The sequence below is a fragment of the Zalophus californianus genome, chromosome 4 (genome assembly GCF_009762305.2).
Source record: "Zalophus californianus isolate mZalCal1 chromosome 4, mZalCal1.pri.v2, whole genome shotgun sequence".
In the NCBI taxonomy this organism is placed as follows: Eukaryota; Metazoa; Chordata; class Mammalia; order Carnivora; family Otariidae; genus Zalophus; species Zalophus californianus.
In genome coordinates this window covers 42,441,527-42,463,079 of record NC_045598.1, presented here as the reverse complement: position 1 = coordinate 42,463,079, position 21,553 = coordinate 42,441,527, and the positions used below count along the sequence as shown (strand labels likewise).

Below are 21,553 nucleotides of genomic sequence, written 5' to 3'. Positions count from 1 at the left end.
GTGTTTACTATCTTGAGTATGGTGATGGTTTCACAGATATATATATATATGTATGTCAGAACTTATTAAATTTTACATTTTAAAATCAGTTGATTATATGTTGATTTTACCTCAATAAAGCCATTAAGATAATAAAATAAAATATGAGCTATATAGGCATGATTTTCCTTCCCCGTTACTTTTACTTAGCAAGTCCAATAAAAGCCGGGGCCTGCTCCCAGCTATCTCTACCTGCCAACAGGTATCAAGAGTAAACACTCTCACTTGGGTTCCACTTCCCCTGGCGCTGGAGAGTATTCATTAGAATCTAATGATAGGGCGCCTGGGTGGCTCAGTGGGTTGAGCGACTGCCTTCGGCTCAGGTCATGATCCTGGAGTCCCGGAATCGAGTCCCGTATTGGGCTCCCTGCTCAGCGGGGAGTCTGCTTCTCCCTCTGACCCTCTTCCCTCTCGTGCTCTCTATCTCTCATTCTCTCTCTCTCAAATAAATAAATAAAATCTTTAAAAAAAAAAGAATCTAATGATAAAACTTAACTTTCCTCACATCACAGTGGCAAAAATGCAAAATTCTGGGCAATGGGAATGAGGATAGGTGGCCTATAGGACATGACGAGAGGCTAAAATAGATGCTTTGGTAAAAAGTTATTTAGGGCAGCTGCTCTTTCTGCCCACAGGTCCTACCCCCATGCTTTAATAAAACCACCATTTTGCACCAACAAAACAAAACAAAAAGCTATTTAGGCCTTACTGACTTCCTGACTTTTTAGAGTCAGTATTAGATTTAGGTCTTGCCAGTCATCATCCTAGGATATATTTCTTTCAGTGACCTTTCACAGAGTAGAAGAGGTAAGCCATAGTTTGAGTATGCTAGGTCTCCTGGCTCAGATTCCACTTACTCTCATTTCATTTTCACCCAAATCTTTACAACCTAACTTTATGATACCTAAAAAGGTATTAAAATATGTAAACAAAAATCACGAGAGAATAATATGTGTACCATTAAAAACATCAAGAACAATGTGAATTCAGTAGGAGAAATAATTATATCACCTTGCGGGATCAGAACATCTTCGAATTAGAAAGGATCGAAGAGTTCATCGAATCTCAGGCCCCAACAAATGGGCAATTGCCCTCACAACACTGCCATCGGGTTGTTAACTTGTATTTTTCATACACAGCCCCTATGACAGGCAACACATGCTATCAGGAAGCAACCTACTACACTTCGGAGAAGTCATGTTCGACAGTTAATTTCCTGTATCAGCCCCAAATCTAGCTTCCCATGAATTTTTCCTAATTCTTCCCACACTAGACAAGTTTATCCCCTCTGCCCCATACCACTTTTCAGATGTTAAAGGAACAAAAATTTATTCAGCCATCCCCTTTACATGTGCAAACTATTGTACTGAGCACTACTCAGGGTACAGAGACAAAGGAAATACGGATTCTGCCTTTACAGGCCCTTAGTCAAATGCAGAGATTTTTTTTTCTTTTTAAGCCACAAATAATTACAATATATACTATAAGTATAAATGTCAAAAAAGAAGTACCGATTGAAAGTATAACGAGTTCAGAAAAGGGAAAGAATAATTCAATCTATGGAAAGGATGAAGAAATTAGGGAAAGCTTCATAAGGCAGATAACACTTGAGATGGACCTTGAAGATGGGCATTTCTCCTGAGAAAAAAGCATTTTATTTATTTATTTTTTAAGATTTTATTTATTTATTTGACAGAGAGAAACACAGCGAGAGAGGGAACACAAGCAGGGGGAGTGGGAGAGGGAGAAGCAGGCTTCCCACCGGGCAGAGAGCCCTATGCGGGGCTCCATCCCAGCACCCTGAAATCATGACCTGAGCCAAAGGCAGACGCTTAACGACTGAGCCACCTGGGCGCGCCGAGAAAAAAGCATTTTAGTGAGTGTAGTGGTTAAGAGCTTGGACTCTAGAAATACACTGCCTAGGTTTGAATCCTAGCTTTGCCACTAGTTTGGTGACTTTGGGCAAGTTACTCTGTGCTTTTATTTTCAACTTTTATAAAATACAAAAATAGACATGAGAATTAAATGAAGAATACTTAGAACAGTGCCCAGTACTTAGCACTGTGTAAATATTTGCTGTTGTTGTTATTCAGAAAATATCAAAGATAAGAGTTTGCAGCAGTGAGAAGGAACTAAAGATGTTTGGGAAGGAAACAGTCCATTTTAATTTAAACATTTAAACATTTTGGTTTCACCCAAAACCCAGCTAGATATAAATGCTAGCACAAAACCTGGCCTGTGGTAGGAAATTAGTAAATCTTCACCCCACCACTTTTCTTTCCCTTTTTCTTCTCCTCATAGTTCTGGTTTATACTTTGCCTGAATTTATGCATTCTGCCTTGTATAATAACTATTTGTGTTATCACATTATCTGCCTCTTGTACACCTGGGTGGTTCAGTCAGTTAAGCATCTGCCTTTGGCTCAGGTCATAATCCCAGGGTCCTGGAATCGAGTTCCGCATCGGGCTGCTTGCTCAGCGGGGAGCCTGCTTCTCCCTCTGCCTACCACTCCCCCTGCTTGTGCAAGCTCTCTCTCTCTCTCTCTCTGGCATATAAGTAAATAAAAAATATATTTTTTGAAATAAAAGCTACAGGAGATTCTGAATCAGTACATAAGTAGACACTATATTTGAGAACCAATTACACAGGCGCTTGGGGGGCTCAGTTGGTTAAGCATCTGCCTTCAGCTCAGGTCATGATCCCAGAGTCCTAGGATTGAGCCCCACATCAGGCTCCCTGCTCAGTAAGGAGTCTGCTTCTCCCTCTGCCCATCCCCCCTCCCGGCTTGTGCTTTCTCTCTCTCAAATAAATAAATAAAATCTTTTTAAAAAATAAATTAAAAATCAAAAAGAGAACCAATTACTTAGATCACCTAATGACAAAGTGGGCACACAATAAGCATTTGCTGAACTTTCATGGACTGAAAAATGAAAGATCAGGATCTAAAACTAGGTTGAAGCCATACTGGAAAGGCACTAAATGCCAGGCTTAATTGGCACAAAAGGCCAAACTAAATAACCATCTTCCAGCTTCAAAAAAACAATCCCTTGTAAGAAGCGGCATCTCAAATCACTTCCGTGGCCTTTCAGCAAATCAAAAACATTAATATGCATTTTCAAAAATCAGAGATAACTAATAATAGGATAAAGTCAAATTTTATTTATTCATTTTAAACAAGAGTTCAGTAAGCATTAATGCAATATATATGAAAGCACATTAAAAATTGAAATAAAATATGAAACTATTATATGAGTGCTAACAATTTAAAAATCTAAGTTTTAATGTGATTTTTCTAATTGAAAAATCCAAAAGGGAGGCGCCTGGGTGGCACAGTCAGTTAAGCATCCGACTCTTGGTTTCAGCTCAGGTCATGATCTCAGGGTTATGAGATCAAGCCCTGCATCAGGGTCCATGCTGAGTGCAGAGCCTGTTTGAGACTCTCTCCCCCCTCCTCCCTCTGTCCCCCCCGACACCCCCTCCCCCGCTCTCTCTCTCTCAAATAAATTTTTAAAAAGAAAGAAAAATCTAAAAGGAATTCATGATTTTAAACTAACAATAAACAAAATATTCACTTCAAATACTTAAATCTATCTTTTTTTTTTTTTCTATTATAGGTACTGTTATGGCAACTAGAAGATTTTTTTATCCAGATCTGGACAAGTTAAACTTGGAAACCATATCATGAAGTTTTAATTTTAAAGCTAATTTCCCAACACTGAGTTCCCACCAAAGTATCAATATCTTACAATTAAACTAACACCATTTGTAGAAGAGAACCTTATACCGTCCCCACCCCATCATAAGTTAGTATGTTTTGGAAGCACTTGACCATTTTCTGATTTTCTTAGAATCCTATTGCAATTTGTTATCCAAGTAACCAGGGAAAAATATTTAAACCACTCAGAGCTGTCATTCTAATATATTTTCCAGGAGTCTGAATTCTTTCTTGGACTACAGCTAATGGCCATGTGTCAGATTTATTTGAACTATATCCACATCCTCAATATGTAGCAAGTAAACATTTACAATTCAATAATTCCTCATCCCTATTCAGGCTACTAATCAAATCAGCAAGATCCGTAAGGTTTTCCCCCAAAATGCTACCCCACCATTAAACATTATCCCTAATGACTGATGATAACAGGAAAATGTTACCAACAGTGTAGACTAAATACTGGAAAGGGTGCCTGGGTGGCTCCTTTGGTTGAGTGTCAGACTCCTGAACTTAGCTCAGGTCTTGATCTCAGGGTTGTGAGTTCAAGCCCCACACTGGGGTCCCTGCTGGGCATGTAGCCTACTTAAAAAACAACAACAAAAATACATAAATAAATAAAATATTGGAAAGTGTTTTCAAAGGATACTGCAGAAGGTGTGACATTCTTTGAAGTATTTAAAAGTTGAGTAAATTCTATCTTCCTGTGGTGTTTTAGGTTAGCTTTTCAGTGCCAGGGGAAAGAAGTAGATGACCTGGCCAAGGCTGACAAAATTGTTTACATTTGATAAAAGAATCTAATGTTGACAATATTATTAAAAGAGAAGTACTCTTGGGGTGCCTAAGTGGCTCATTCAGTTAACTGTCTGCCTTCAGCCCAGATCACAATCTCAGGGTCCTGGGATGGAGCCCTTCATTAGGCTTCCTGCTCAGCGGGGAGTCGTCTTCTCCATCTCCTTTCCCCTCCCCCTGCTCATGATCAAGCTCTCTCTCTCTCTCTCAAATAAACAAATAAAATCTAAAAAAAAAAACCTTACTAATTTGACTAATAAAATATTATACTATTTTTCTTAAAAAGTACTCTCATACTCTATTGTTGGGAATATACATTGTCTTTTTTGAAAAAAATTTGGCAATGTCTACCAATTTTTAAAGATATACTATCCTTTGACATAGTGAGTCCATTCTTTTGAATTTATCTTGAGTATACAAGCAAAAGTATGCAAAGACATGAGGATGCTTATTGCAGCATTGTTTATAATAGCAAAACTGTTACCACATACATGTCTGCTAGGTATGGTTAGGTAAATTTCTTATAATGAGAATACTGTGCAGGCATTAAAAAAGAATAAACAATATCTCTAAGTGGTAATATAAAAGGATTTTTAAGATGTAAGTAAAGAACGCTGTCTACAATGTGGTAAATATACATATATGACACATACATATAGAAAAGTTATATATGGGGCGCCTGGGTGGCTCAGTCGTTAGGTGACTGTCTTCGGCTCAGGTCATGATCCCAGGGTCCTGGGATCGAGCCCCGCGTTGGGCTCCCTGCTTGGTGGAGAGCCTGCTTCTCCCTCTCCCACTCCCCCTGCTTGTGTTCACTTTCTCACTGTCTCTCTCTCTGTCAAATAAATAAAATCTTTAAAAAAAAAGACACAAAAGGTTGTATGTAGCCAAGATATGGAAGCAACACGTGTCTATCCACAGATGGAGAAAGAAGATGAGGTATATATACACAACGGAATATTACTCAGCCATAAAACAGGATGAGATCTTGCCACTTGCAACAACAATACCTAGAAGGTATTATGCTAAGTGAAATAAGTCAGACAGAGAAAGGCAAATACCATATGATTCCACTTATGTATGGAATCTAAAAAACAAAACAAATGAACAAACAAAAAGCAGAAACAGACCTATATATACAGAGAACAAACTGATGGAGCCAGAGGGAGGGCATGAGGAGATGGGCTAAATGGGTGAAGGAGAATGGGAGACAGGCTTCCAGTTATGGAATGAATAAGTCATTGGGATAAAAGATACAGCATGGGGAATATAGTCAATGGTATTGTAATAAAGTTGTATGGTGACAGATGGTAGCTACACTTGTGGAAAGCATAGCACAGTGTACAGACTGTCCAATCACTATGTAGTACACCTGAAAGTAATGTAACATTATGTGTCAACTATACTTCATAACAAAAAAAAAGAAAGATTGTATAACCACACATATAAATATGCATTTGTTAAAGCATAACAATTTTGGGGAAAATACCCCCAAAAAATAGTAAAAGAGGTTGACTCTGAGGAATAGAACTAAGGGTAAGAAGGAAGAGAAAGACATGTTAAATGTTAAAATTTGTCATCCTGCTATAATATTAAAAACCTTATGACAAACCTTTGGAGAACTATTTGGCAGCTTCTTATAAAGTTAAACATATATCTGCCCTCTGATTGAGCCATTTCACTGAGTTATTAACCCAAGAGAAATGCAAAAGGTATGTCCACAAATAGACTTGTACAAAAAGTTTCATAGCATCCTTATTCATAATGGCCTCAAACAAGAAAGACCTCAAATGTCCATCAACAGGAGAATGGATAAACAAAGTGGTATAAGGAATACTATTTAGCAATAACAAAGGATGAGCTGCTGATACAAGAAAAATTTGGATCAGTCTTAGCCTGCCTGAGGGAGAAAAGTTTGGAGAATGGGGAAGATGTTTGAGGGAAGTCAAGTTTCATCTATGTTGTAGCATCTGTCAGTACTTCATTTCTTTTATGGCCTAAGAATATTCCATTGTATGAATATACCACATGTATATTGCCTGATGACAGACATCTCGGTTGTTTTCACCTTTTTGGCTATTATAAATAATGCTGCTATAAAAAACTGTGTTTTGTGAGAACTGTGTATTTTATTATGTGAAAATTACACCTCAATTTTAAGAAAGAATATGGACATGAAAAATCGTATTGTAACTACAAAGAATGATTTCTGAATGTTTCAGTGAATGGCAGAACAAAAATATCTCAGGATGGCAAACAAGTTAATTATAATAAAAATATGTTCCTTCAGAGGAGAAAAAAGTTATGTGTCAATAAAAACAACCTGAAATGCCATATTCATCTCCTGATGAAAAGTTTTTTATATGAGAGTGAGAAACCTGTCTGAAAAAACTTAAATCACTATCTCTAATGTAAAATGCAACTCTTTTTTTTTTTTTTTTGGTCTTCTTCTAAATTTTAATTCCAGTATAGTTAACATATAGTGTTATATTAGTTAGAGGTGTACAATACAGTGATTCAACAATTCTACACATTACTCAGGGCTCATTAAGGTAAGTTTATTCTCAGGGCACCTGAGTGATACAGTTGGTTAAGGGTCCAACTCTTGGTTTTGGCTCAGGTCGTGATCTCAGGGTTGTGAGATCAAGCCCCATCTCAGGCTTTGCGCTCAGCATGGAGTCTGCTTAAAAGACTCTCTCTCACTCTTACCCTGGCCCTCCCCACCCCCTGAGCTCTCTCTCCTTCCCTTAAATAAATAAATCTTAATCTATTTATTCCATTTAGTGTATTTTTAATTTCAGCTTTTGAGTTCTTTATCTCTGATTGTTTCTTTTTTATTTTTTTTATCTCTGTTGAGGGTCTCACTGAAGTCTTCCACTCTTTTCTCAAGTCCAGTGAGTATTTTTATGACCATTACTTTTAAATCTCTATCAGGTATATTAGTTATCTCTGTTTTGTTTAGCTCTCTTGCTGTGATTTTGTCTTGTTCTTTCATTTGGGACATATTCCTTTCTCCTTATTTTGTTTAACTCTGTGTCTGTTTCTATGTGTTAGGAAAGTCAGCTACATCTCCTCCAGGTTGGAGGGGACAGATCTGTGGAGACTAGGTCTACTGTTAGCAAGCTAGGTGGAGAGTGTTGGCAGTGCGCTGGTTCCCACAGATGTCCACGTGTCTAGGCTTGATGGGGGCAGGGAGCAGGGGAGGGAAATGCCATCTGCCAACTCTTTTGTTCTAGAGAAGTCTCCCAAAGAACGCTGACCCTTTAGCACAGGCTCTGAAATTAGTAAACAAATCTCCCTCCTGTATACCCCAGGTGTTTTTCAAACTGCTGCTTTTATACTGTATCTCCATGGGGCTATATGTTGTACTATATCTTTAAGGGCTGGGACACAGTTTCCTATAACTCGCCCAGCTCTCCCAGAGCTGAGCCCACTGATTTGTAAATCACTAAGCCCACTGAATTGTATGGTAAGGGGATGATTCATTTCTTTTTTATTAAGTTTTTAAATTTTAATTCCAGTATAATTAACATACAGTGTTATATTAGTTTCAGGTGTACTATATAGTGATTCAGCAATTCTATACATTAGCCAGTGCTCATCATGTTTCACTTTGCAAAAACTTGCCAACATTTGGTATTGTCACCATTTTGGATTTTGGAGATTCTAATATATATGTAGAGGTATCCTGTGGTTTTAATTTGCAATTCCTTAGTGACATATGATGTTGAAGATCTTTCCATATGCATATTTGCCATTGTATATCATCATCTTTGGTGAGTTGTCTGGGTCTTTTGACCAATTTTTAACCATACTGTTCATTTTCTTATTGTTTAGTTTTAAGAGTTCTTTGTATATTTTATTTTATTTATTTTTATTATGTTATGTTAGTCACCATATAGTACATCATTAGTTTTTGAGGTAGTGTTTTTTAACCCCTCTATTTCTCCATTATTTACTTCTTGTGTGTATTTTCTAGTGTACCATTTTCATTTTTTGTCATTTTACTATATATTTTTTCACTATATATCTTTATATTTTAAAGTTATTTTTTAGTGGTTGCTCTAGGGATTATAATTAACAATTTATAGCAACCTAGTTTGGATTAATACTAACTTAATTTCAATAGTATACAAAAAAAGATGAGCTTTTTCCCCTCTACCTTCCTTTGTGTTGTTACTGTCATACAAATTATATCTTTATGCATTGTATACCTATTGACTCAGATTATTGCTGATCATGCAGTTGGATAGGAGGGGAGAAACATGACAAAGAAAAATGCATTTATATTGTTCTTTATATTTACCAATATAGTTACATTTATCAATGCTCTTTATTTCTTCATATGCCCTTTATTCCACTGTCTAGAGCTCTTTCATTTCAGTTTGAATGACTCTCTTTATAAAGTATTTCGTATAGGTAACTTCTCTCAATTTTTATCTGGGAATGTCTTCATTTCTCCTTCATTTTTTTTTAAAGGTTTTTATTTATTTATTTGACAGAGAGAAACACAGCTAGAGAGGGAACACAAGCAGGGGGAGTGGGAGAGGGAGAAGCAGGCTCCCTGCGCTCGATCCCAGGATCCTGGGATCATGACCTGAGCCGAAGGCAGACGCTTAACGACTGAGCCACCCAGGCGCCCCTCTCCTTCATTTTTAAAAAAAAATTTTTTATTATTTATTTGACAGAGGGAGAGAGACAGTGAGAGAGGGAACACAAGCAGGGAAAGTGGGAGAGGGAGAAGCAGGCTTCCCACTGAGCAGGGAGCCTGTTGCACGGCTCAATCCCCGGACCCTGGGATCATGACCCCAGCTGAAGGCAGAGGCTTAATGACCGAGCAACCCAGGCACCCCTCTCCTTCATTTCTATTTTTTATTTTATTTTTTAAAGATTTTATTTATTTATTTGAGAAAGAGAGAGAGAGCAGCGAGAGAGGGAATACAAGCAGGGAGAGTGGGAGAGGGAGAAGCAGGCTTCCCGCTGAGCAGGGAGCCCCATGCAGGGCTCGATCCCAGGACCCCGGGACCATGACCTGAGCCGAAAGCAGACGCTTAACGACTGAGCCACCCAGGCACCCTTATTTTTTATTTTTTAAGATTTTTTTTTTTTTTAAAGATTTTATTTATTTATTTGAGAGAGAGAGAATGAGTGAGAGAGAGAGCACATGAGAGGGGGGAGGGTCAGAGGGAGCAGCAGACTCCCTGCTGAGCAGGGAGCCCGATGCGGGACTCGATCCCGGGACTCCAGGATCATGACCTGAGCCGAAGGCAGTTGCTTAACCAACTGAGCCACCCAGGTGCCCCTATTTTTTAAGATTTTTATTTATTTATTTGAGAGAGAGAGAATGAAGGGAAAGAGAGCATGAGAGGGGGGAGGGTGAGAGGGAGAAGCAGACTCCCCACCGAGCAGGGAGCCCCATGCAGGACCCGATCCTGGGACTCCAGGATCATTACCTGAGCCCAATGCAGTCACTTAACCAACTGAACCACCCAGGCGCCCTCTCCTTCATTTTTAAAGGGTGTTTCACTGAACATAGAATTCTCGCTTAGCACTTTCTTTCATCACACTGCCTCAATGGTTTCTGAAAAGAAATCAGCTGTTAAGCCTTACTGAGGAATGCTTCTACAGGATGAATTTTCTCTGTTGTTGTTTTCAATATTCTGCATTTTGCTCCCAACAGTTTGATTATGATGTGTCTAAGTATAAACTCCTTTGAGATATTCCTACTTGAAGTTTGTTGAACTTCTTGGACATGCATATAAAAGTTTTTTTCCTCAAGTTTGGGGAGTTATTAGTAATTATTTCTTCAAATATTCTCTTTGTCCCTTTCATTCCTCTCCTTCTGGGGCCATTATTATGTGTATGTTGTTAGAGTTGCTGGGGTCCCACAGGTCTCTGAGGCTCTGTTCATTTTTCTTCATTCTTTTTTTTTTTTTTTCTTCTGTTCCTCAGCCTGGATAATTTCAACTGACCTACCTTAAAGTTTACTGATTTTTTCTTCTGCCTGCTCAAATTTGGTGTTGAGCCCCTCTAGTGCATTTTTCATTCCAGTTACTATAATTCTCAATGCCAGAATTTATTTGGTTCTTTTCTATCATTTCTACCTAGTAGCTGATATTCTCTATTTGGTAATATATTGTGATATTTTCCTTTAGTTCTTTATATATAGTTTCCTTTAATTCTTTGAACATACTTAAGTAGATGATTGTCTTTGTCTAGTAAATCCAATGTTTGAGCTACCTCAATTTCTATTGACTACTCTCCTCCCCCTGTGTATGGGCCATACTTTCTTGTTTCTTTGTATGGCTCATAGTTTTTCTTTTTTGAAAACTGGGTATTTTAAATAATATAATGTGGCAACTCTAGAAATCAGATTCTTCCCCTTTCCCAGAGTTTGTTGTTGTTGTTGACCTAGTGGCATTACCAAACTAATTCTGTAAAGTCTGTATTCTTTGTCACAATTGATCACTAAATTTTCTTCTGGGTTAGCTTAGTGGTTAGCTAATGGCTGGACAGAGATTTTCTTAAATGTCTGGAACTAGTAAGTCTCTCAGTCTTTGCTGAGGCTCTGTCTGTGTGTTGGGGCTCTCAGCTAGGCAGTTTACAACTTCACCTTAGCCTCTACTTCCTGCTTGTACAGAGCCCCAAGGTTAGCCAGAGATAAAGTTTAGGACCTTCTCAGGTCTTTTCTGAACATGAGGACAGCCTCGAACATACACACAGCCTTATGTATATACTTGGTGTTCTAGATTCCCAGGGATATGTCAGATCTTTTCAAAGACCCCTATAAACATTTCATTCCTCAGCTTTTTCTTTTAAGTTTTTTGGTTGGGCTGTTTGCCCCAATTGTTAACAGCACCTCAGGCAGCTATATTGTTAAGCCAGTTGTTGCTAATTGTTCTTAGCAAATGACTCTGAAGAAAATATTGTTTGCACTGGCGCAAGTTCTCTGTCAGGTTACATAAAGACAAGGCTTTTAAGAATGGTTTACCAGGGAACTGCCAGACAGATCAAATAATGACAATTCTCTGAGAATGGGGCTTTGAAAGAGCTCCAATTCCATTTTGACTCCTCCAGTGCTGGCTAGGAGGATTGCAGGTTCTTGTTTTCAAGTCTACCATGGGAAAGGGGGAGTGGTATTAGAGCAAGGTAAAATGCCATAAAGCTTAGTATTCTTACGGAGATTCACCTGTTTGTTTTTAAAAATGTTCCCCCAGATTGTTGTAAGTCTTTGGTTAATTTCCAAAGTTCTGTAAAAACTTGATCTTGACAATTTTTACAAGTGTTCTTACAACTTTTATAAAGGAGAGTATTTGTCAGGTGTTGTTATTCCATCACTCCCAATGATATTCTCATCCCCCTCATTTTCAGATTACTTTGAAATATATTAGATTGTTTAGAGAAATAATAACAATAGTATACTGTGGGGTTTACAATATATTCAGAAGTGCATGGATATATGCTGTTGTAAAAACCCCTTACATCACATGTGAAATAGCATAACATTAATTGAAGGTAGACTGTGGTTAATTTAAAGATGCATGTTGTACATCCTAGAGCAGCCACTAAAAAATAAGAAAAAGAAATAATTCAACAGGAGAAAAAATACTATAAAATACCCAATTAATAAAAAGATAGTATGAAAAAGAGAAAAGACCCAAAGAACAAACAAGACAAACAGCAAAGTAGCACATTGTACTGCAACTATCTATGTGTGCATACCTGTCTACCTATCTCTTACTCTTTATCTACACACATCTATTTTCTCTACCAGGTTATAAACTTACCAAATTTCAGTCATAAACAGAAACAAACTGAAGTTAATTGCTGTAATGAATACACTGTTCATTCTAACTTCTTTATTTTGGAATTTACAATAATTTATAAAAATTTTAATTAATTAGGGTTACTGGGTGGCTCTGTTGATTAAGCATCTGCCTTTAGCTCAGGTCATGATCCCAGGGTGCTGGGATTGAGTCCCACATTGGGCTCCCTGCTCAGCAGGACATCTGCTTCTCCCTCTGCCCCTCCCCCTGCTCAAGCCTTCTCTCTCTCTCTCCCAATCTCTCACTCTCTCTCCTGATCTCTCGCTCTCTCAAATAAAATCTTTTTTTTTTTAAGATTTTATTTATTTATTTGACAGAGAGAGACACAATGAGAGAGGGAACACAAGCAGGGGAGTGGGAGAGGGAGAAGCAGGCTTCCCGCTGAGCATGGAGCCTGATCGGGGGCTCAATCCCAGGACCCTGGGACCATGACCTGAGCCGAAGGCAGACGCTTAATGACTGAGCCACCCAGGCGCCCCTAAAATTCTTATTTCATAACTTTTAGTCCAGCTCTCTCAAGAGAAAAAAATTTCCATGTAATACCAACGACATATACAACTATATACAAATAATGTGCTCATTTCAAATTATTCTTATTCAGCAGGTCTAGCAAGATCTCTATTTGGAAACATTTTAAGTTAGATTGTATACCTATTTGAAAATAATAAAACTTTAAAAATATACATACTGTTGAATTTAGAGTTTCAACTAATTCAAATTCTCATCAGTTATTACTGAAGTACACTACACTTAAAGGAAAATTAAAAATACTACGACTAAACAATCACTTAAAGCACTGGCTACCAGGTTCAGTGAATACAATCTTTCATTCAAATCAATGGCTAAACCATTCATATTTATGTCAAAAATGATAACAAAAATTTAGGAAATCTGTGTGTAGTATTACCTGTAGCTCCCAGTGGATGTCCCTTTGAAATCAATCCACCACTAGGATTTATGACCCACTTTCCTCCATAAGTATTATCTCCTCTATCAACCAGTCTTCCACCTTGTCCTAAAGAAGGAAAAATAATATTTATGAATGTTAAAAATAACATTGGACCAGGGGCGCCTGGGTGGCTCAGTTAAGCGTCTGAGTCTTTTTTTTTTTTTTTAATTTGAGAGAGAGAATGAGAGAGAGTGCACATGAGAGGGGGGAGGGTCAGAGAGAGAAGCAGATTCCCTGCTGAGCAGGGAGCCCGATGTGGGACTCGATCCCAGGACTCCAGTATCATGACCTGAGCCAAAGGCAGTCGCTTAACCAACTGAGCCACCCAGGTGCCCCAAGTGTCTGACTTTTGATCTCAGCTCAGGTCTTGATCTCAGGGTTGTGAGTTCAAGCCCCACATTGGGCTGCACACTGGGCATGGAGCCCACTTAAAAAAAAAAACCACATTGGACCAAATGATATGTTTTGTTTTGTTTTTTAATTTCAATATAGCCAAGATTTTCTTATAGCAAACATTTCTTAATAGCCCAAACATTAAATTGATATAAGCACTTCTAAAAGTTACATGATAGGGGTGCCTGGGTGGCTCGGTGGGTTAAGCAGCTGACTCTTGATTTCAGCTCATGTCATGATCTCAGGGTTGTGAGATGGAGCCGACATCAGGCTCTATACTGGGCATGGAACTTGCTTAAGATTCTCTCTCTCCCTCTTCTCCAGCCCCTCCCCCCTTGCTCATGCTCTCTCTCTGAAAAAGAAAAAAGTTACATAAAAAATATTGAGTAATAAAGGTTTATATTTTCAGAAAATTTCATGCATGAAACAGAGCTCTTATTAGTTCCTAAGAACTCTCTGGCTTCCAAAATTGCTACAACTGTAACAGAGATTCAGATACCTAAAGAATGAAACTGGATACAATACTATAACTAAAATAATTATATCAGCTTGTATTGCCCAATATATTCATTTATTGCCCAATATATTCATTTCCATTTTTTAAAAAGATTTTATTTATTTACTTGAGAAAGAGCACAAGGGGGGAGGGGCAGAGAGGCAGAGGGAGAAGCAGACTCCCCACTGAGCAGGGAGCCCTATGGATACAGGGCGGGGGGTGGGGGTCACCTCATTCCCAGGACCCTGGGTTCATGACCTGAGCCAAAGGCAGATGCTTAACCATCTGAACCACCCATGTGCCCCCATTTTCATTTTCAATTGCACTGTTATATAAACATTCTTAGTAAATGGAGGGGAGAGTGTAGGGGGTGGGGTAAGGGCAGAGGACATGAAATGAAAGGAAGTGGCTGAAAATATTGTTAAACCATAAATGTAAGCTTAAAAGAAAATGAAAATTACGTGCTTGGTGATTTCAACATTCCTATCAATTCTCTGGTGATTCTTCCAGGTGGTTAAGAAATAAATTAAAATGCATGCATTATATAAAATATTCTTCTATCCATATAATGAAGTGGAATCTCCAAAGAAAGATGATAAAGGTGGTTGTGGTGCTGTTACAGGTGGCTAATAACTTTTAAGTATTCACTCTGTGTCAGGCCTTGTTCTAATTATTTTCCGTATATTTACATAATTTAATTCTTAACCCTGAGAAGTAGGTAGTATCATTCTCATTTTATAGATAAGTAACCAGCCCAAGGCAACAGCAGGGCATTGATCTAGGATTAATTATCAGGTAGCCTGGCTCCATAGCCTGTGTTCTTAACCAAATATTTTATTGCCTTTAAATACCAAAGAGTTGGGGCACCTGGGTGGCTCAGTAGTTGAGCATCTGCCTTCGGCTCAGGTCGTGATCCCAGGGTTCTGGGATCTGAGCCCCACGTCGGGCTCCCTGCTCTGCAGGAAGCCTGCTTCTCCCTCTCCTACTCCCCCTGCTTGTGTTCCCTCTCTCACTGTGTCTCTCTCTGTCAAATAAATAAAATCTTTTTTTTTAAAGATTTTATTTATTTATTTGACAGAGAGAGCACAAGTAGGCAGAGAGGCAGGCAGAGGGAGAGGGAGAAGCAGGCTCTCCACTGAGCAGGGAGCCTGACATGGGACTCGATCCCAGAACTCTGGGATCATGACCCAAGCCGAAGGCAGCCGCCCAACCAACTGAGCCACCCAGGCACGCTAAATAAAATCTTTTAAAAAAACAAAACAAACCAAAAAAACACAAAAAGTTTCTCCATTGGTAAACTGAAGCACACTAATCACAGAATTTTTTATGACTGATACTTTTTTTTTAAGATTTTATTTATGTGATAGAGACACAGACAATTTACATTCCTATCAAAAGTGCATGAGTGTTCCCTTTTCTCTACATTCTTACCAACACTTATTTTTTATCTTTTTGATATTTGCTATTTTGACTAATTGTGATTTTAATTTGCATTTCCCTGATGATTACTGATGTTCAGCATCTTTTTATGTGTCTGTTGGCCATCTGCATGTTTTCTTTGGAAAAATGTTTATTCAGGTCCTCTGCTCATTTTTCAATTGGATTATTTGGGGGTTTTGATGTTGAGTTGTATAAGCTCTTTATATATTTTGGATATTTAACCCCTTATCAGATATATCATTTGCAAATATCTTCTCCCATCCAGAAGTTGCCATTTTGTTTTGTTGATGGACGCTTTGCTTAATTGTGGTGTAGTCTCAATAGTTTATTGTTGCTTTTGTTTCTCTTCCCTGAGGAGAAATATCCATAAAAATACTGCTAAGGCTAATGTGTCCAAGAGATTACTGCCTTTGTTTTCTTTTAAAAGATTTATGGTTTCAGGTCTCAACTTTAGGTCTTTAATCCATTTTGAGTTTATTTCTGTGTATGGTATAAGACAGTGGTTCAGTTTTCCCAGCACTACTTATCTAAGAAACTGTCTTTTCCCATTATATAGTCTTGCCTCCTTTGTTGTAGATTAATTGACCATACAAATGTGAGTTTATTTCTGGGCTCTCCTGTTCAGTGATCTATGTGCCTATTTTTCTGCCAATACCATACTGCTTTGATTACTATAACTTTGTAGTATATCTTGAAATCTGAGACTGTGATACCTCCAGCTTTGTTCTTCTTTCTCAAGACTGTTTTGGCTATTTGGAATCTTTATACAAATTTTAGGAATATCTGTTCTAGTTCTGTGAAAAACACTATTGGTATTTTGATAAGGATTGCATTGGATCTATAGATTTCTTCAAGTAGTATGAATATTTTGACAATATTAATTCTTCCAATCCATGAGCATGGTATATCTCTTCAGTTGTTTGTATCATCTTCAATTTCTTTCATCTATGTCTTAGAGTTTTCAGAGTATAAAACACTTTCATCTCCTTGGTTAAATTTATTCCTAGGTATTTTATTCTTTTTGGTATAATGTAAATGGAATTGTTTCCTTAATTTCTATTTCTGCTACTTCATTATTAGGGTATAGAAATGCAACAGATTTCTGTATATTAATTTTGTATCCTGCAACTTTCCTGAATTCATTTATCAGTTCTAATAGTTTTTCTTTAGTGGAGTCTTTAGAGTATTCTATATATAGTATCATGTCATTTGCAAATAGTGACAATTTTACTTCTTCCTTACCAATCTGGATGTCTTTTATTTCTTTTTCTTATCTGATTGCTGCAGGACACACAATACTCTTTTCAGTGGCTGAAATGTTTAAAACTATTGGTGAGGATGTGAAGCAACTAAAACTCTCATACACTATTGATATTAATGAAAAATAATACAACCACTTTGGAAATGAAAAGAAAAAAAAAATCCTCCAGATCTTAACAACCAGTTTTTCCATTTTCCTTTCTGCAAGTATTTATTCAAACACAATATGAAATATTTGGAATTACGTATGTAATTTTTATCCTTTTTTTTTTTTTTACTTAATGGTTCATAATAAGTACCCCTGGTTTACACAATACAAATTATTTGTATAATCTGTTATCTCAGTGTTGGTATTGTCCAAGACTACATGTTCTAAAAAGTCTAGTATCAAGATAGCTTACATTCATTTTGCACAATATGGCAGAGCCAACATGGAGGTAAAAGCAATTAGTGAATTCCTCTTTTTAATGGCAAAAATGAAATTTCCTCAGTGAAATTTACTAAGTTAATCTGCATCTCACCAAAGATATTACCTTCTGGACAGAGTCCCAGGGCTTCATAAGTAAGGAGTTCATTGACAGAAAAGCAATCATGAAGTTCTATAACATTAATATCATTTGGTCTCAGGCCAGATTTCTCATAACACTTTCTGGCAGCTTCTTTACTCATATCAAAGCCAACCTAAAACCAAAACCACATATAAATAAATTAAGGGCATCAAAACTGGGACTTTTATATAAGATTCATAAGAGATTAATATGTATAACCTTTAATAGCTGAAAACTGAATGCACATATTGAAATCTCAGTTGATTCTATATTACACAGAAAGTCAAAATAAAAGAATATTCAGAATGGAGAATATACATATTAAATTCTATACTATAAAGAACAGAATTTTAAATAAGATATATAAAAAGGACTTAAAATTCCTCGGGCCATATCTTGTGCAGTTATAAAAACTCTTATCAAACTACAATACGTTGTTGTGGTAAATAGGTTGGAAGAGATACATCAATAGATCATTATGACTCAGATACACTAAAAATTTCTACATGAAAATAAACAATCTTCATTTAAAAAAACAATATAGGATACCATTTTTCCAAATCCTTGCTCTTAACACCCCTTTGACCTCAGATAATAACAAGTCAACTTTTCTCCAAGGAATAAAATTGTGGTGTAAATGTACTGTACTCAGAAAACCTGAGACACGGGTGCCTGGGTGGCTCAGTCGGTTGAGCAACTGCCTTCGGCTCAGGTCATGATCCTGGAGTCCTCGGATCAAGTCCCACATTGGGCTCCCTGCTCAGCGGGGAGTCTGCTTCTCCCTCTGACCCTCTTCCCTCTCGTGCTCTCTATCTCTCATTCTCTCTCTCTCAAATAAATAAATAAAATCTTTAAAAAAAAAAAAAGAAAACCTGAGACGTTCTACCTCAGCCACATCCCAGCTTTGTGATCTTGGCAAGTTATAGAGACATTTTCAAATTCAAAGCATTGTTGCAATATCATTTTGTAAACTCTAATTACCTTTTGATTGTTATATACGTGCGTATATATGCACCTTTGCATTTCTTTAATATGTATGTGTGTATATTCAAATATTCAACTAACTCTAGGTCTGAATTCTCATTTTTTTAACTTCCTCCATATTTACTCAATCTTTAATCAGCATTTTTAAAGTGCTAAGGGTCAAGAAAGTTCCCTGAAAATATCCTTGTTTTTCCCTCAGCTGTGTAAGAAAGGAGCTCTGGGCATATCCAGTCAACTCAAAAAGAAAAAAGCCCACCAAAATAGCACGTTTAGTTAGTTAAAAATGCATGCGTGGCTCTATCACAAGCAGCATTATGTTCTCATCAGTTTTTTTCCCTTAACAGATTCTTAAGGATGTGTTATAATATTAAATTTTCTGGACTGATTTTTTTTCAAGTAAATAACTTCTAGAGCGAGTGACAACATGATTTCACCTAAAAATTTTTAAACAGAAATCCCTCAATTGATAAAATAGAATCTCATACCCTATATGTTGGCTACCTGAACTTAATTTAAAAAAAAAGAATCTCAGACATACCATTTTAATAATGCTTTTGTCTTCAAATGAGCTTGGCAAATCAGTTACCATCTCTTGTGCCAAAATTTCCACAGCTTTCGATTCCAGGCCATACTTCCGTACAAATACTTCACTAGCCAAAACTGCCGCTGCAGCACCATCTGAAGTGGGACTAAGAGGAGGTAAAAACAATTATTTACACCCAGGCTACCTCTATCCTAGGATTATAGACTAGGAGTTCTTTCTATGTGGAAAGAAAAACAGGATGTTTGCTAGTCATTGCACTGTCTTCATTGTGCAATCTACAGTTAAAAATTATACATGCTTCCCACTTGAGGACTGAACCTCTATCAGAACTTAAATACTACCAGTCATTGCTTGGTCTCTAAGAGTCTCTCCCAAAAAGTTCTCATTGCAAAGAATCCTGGATTAGCCTCTGCCCATGCATAAGGCATCTTATAGTGACTTCTGAGGAGTCCACAAGGTTATTCCTATCCTAGTACAATAAAAATTCCACTATAGGCCTGATTAGCTCCTGCTTTGCTGTTTCCCAAATAACCAGTCATGGAATCCTTTTGAAAACTGGGAAAAGATGGGATACAAGATACCAGAAAGTCCAAACCAGAAAGTGGTTAGTTAAGACTCTGGTGATCTCCTCAAAATAGCTCTTTTCCTTATAGCAAGCTGTAAAGGAAAGTGGCAGACACAAAAAGCCTTCTCTGAGTTCAGCTGGATTTATAAATGGGCAGACCTTCATATTGCAACAGATAAAAGCTGACCCCGTTTGTTCACTTGCATCCTAGCCAGTATCTTCCAGGAGACAGATATTGTCGAGCAATTTTCAAGATGCAACGATTACCATTATTAGAGCTATTTTCTCTTGTTTTTCATTTTTCTTGTTTCACATTTACTCTTAGTTACTATAATGGAGTAACACTTCCTAAGGTAGAAGCATAGAGCAGAGAAAACAAAATGCTTAAGGGAGAAACTCTGGACTCCACTGGCCTCCTAAGCCACATTTACATGAATAAAATACAATTTTTAAAAAGTAGGTAGAACTCATGAAAGAAGGAAATAAAATACAGAATTTCCCAGGAGAAAAGACAGTCTGTCTCTAGATATGAATGAGAAGTACAGGTCCTCCCTCCAGAGGGAGGACACATTAGCAGGAGTGCTGCAGAAGCAGATACAGATACAGATTTACCCAGACACAAAGCCTATGGTTTACCTAAGGCGGGGGGGAGGGAGCAATTATTTTTCTCTATTAAATATTAAAATGTGGGGGCACCTGGGTGGCTCAGTCAGTTGAGCATCCAACTCTTGGTTTCAGCTCAGGTCATGATTTCATGGGTCATGGGATCCAGCCCCACACTGGGCTCCACACTCAGCAGGGAGCCTGCTTGAAGATTCTCTCTCTCTGCAATCTCCCTCCCCCCCCAAATAAATAAATAAATCTTTTTTAAAAAATAAATGAATAAATAAATATTAAAATGTGGTTTTCTTACCAACATTGTAAGACAGTCAAATAATCAAAAACTTTTCGAGATGTCATCACTTCGTCTAAACTGTATTCCTGTTGGAACTGGGAATACCTAAGTACAAAATAAGTAGTTACAGAATATGAGGTAGCAGTAACAATTTTGTTGAAAATATTCTGATCCAAAAGTCAGAGAATAATATGTAAATATTGTTTTTACAACCAAAAGACAGGCTTTTATGAGGTTTCAACCTTTAATATAAGTTGTTTGAATTGAAGTTTTTAAAAATCTAATCTCCAAAATACCAGATGCTATATAATAAAAAATTTGTCTAATCTTTGTCCTGGGTTCCTAGCATGGAGCTTCTGAAACCCTTGCAATTTTCTGAGTTATAGCAGTGTCTTTGTTATGCTAATAGGGTGACTCATAGTGGGCCCCTTGTTAACTGGGGAGGGGGGGAGGGAAGGCAAGGGGCTGGTCATCCATAAATACCAACCATGTGAATACAGGATTCGGACTCTTGAACCACTTTGACTGCTGAGGATAAGGGAGAGGGCTGGAGATTGAGTTCAGTCATGTGGCCAATGATTTAATCAAGTATGCCTGCATAATAAAGCCCCAACTAAAAACTCTGGACACTGAAGCTTGCTGGAGCTTCCTGGTTGGTGAGTACCTTCATGTATCAGGAGAATGATGTGTCCTGACTCCATGGGAAGAGGATACAGAAACTCAGCTTTAGGAATTCTCTCAGACATTACCCCATGTGCCTCTTTATTTGGCTGTTCCTGAGTTGTATCCTTTATAATAATACTGTAATCATAAGTATAACACTTTCCTGAGTTCTGCAAGTAACTCTAGTGAATTATCAAATGTGAGTGATCATGGAAACCCCTGAATTTACAGTCAGTTGGTCAGAAGTACAGGTGGCCTGGGGACCCTACTTGTGGCTGCCATCTTAAGTGAGGGCAGTCTTGTGGAGGACTAAGTCCTTAATTCAGGGGGTCTGCATCAACTCGAGTGGTTAGTGACAGAATTGAATCGCAGTACACCTAGTAGGTGTCAGATCAGTTGGGGGTTAAAATAGGGTATCATTTTTTTTCCCCTGGAGAATTATTAAAT

General features: G+C 37.7%; 1 protein-coding gene across 2 annotated transcripts in view; it reads right to left on the bottom strand.

Moving 5' to 3' along the window:
* Positions 1–21,553, bottom strand: part of SCP2 (sterol carrier protein 2) — a 98,149-nt gene that overhangs the window by 37,270 nt on the left and 39,326 nt on the right. The window contains exons 8-12 of one of the 2 annotated variants that reach the window (XM_027623164.1): positions 20,462–20,548; positions 18,978–19,128; positions 17,441–17,588; positions 13,277–13,384; positions 11,465–12,108 (exon numbers count right to left, since the gene is read on the bottom strand). In XM_027623164.1, coding sequence (XP_027478965.1) covers positions 11,870–12,108; positions 13,277–13,384; positions 17,441–17,588; positions 18,978–19,128; positions 20,462–20,548 — 733 coding nt within the window. In that variant the 3' untranslated portion in view covers positions 11,465–11,869. Of the gene's footprint in view, positions 1–11,464; positions 12,109–13,276; positions 13,385–17,440; positions 17,589–18,977; positions 19,129–20,461; positions 20,549–21,553 lie in introns of those variants that run through there. The other variant, XM_027623157.2, reaches the window with a different exon arrangement.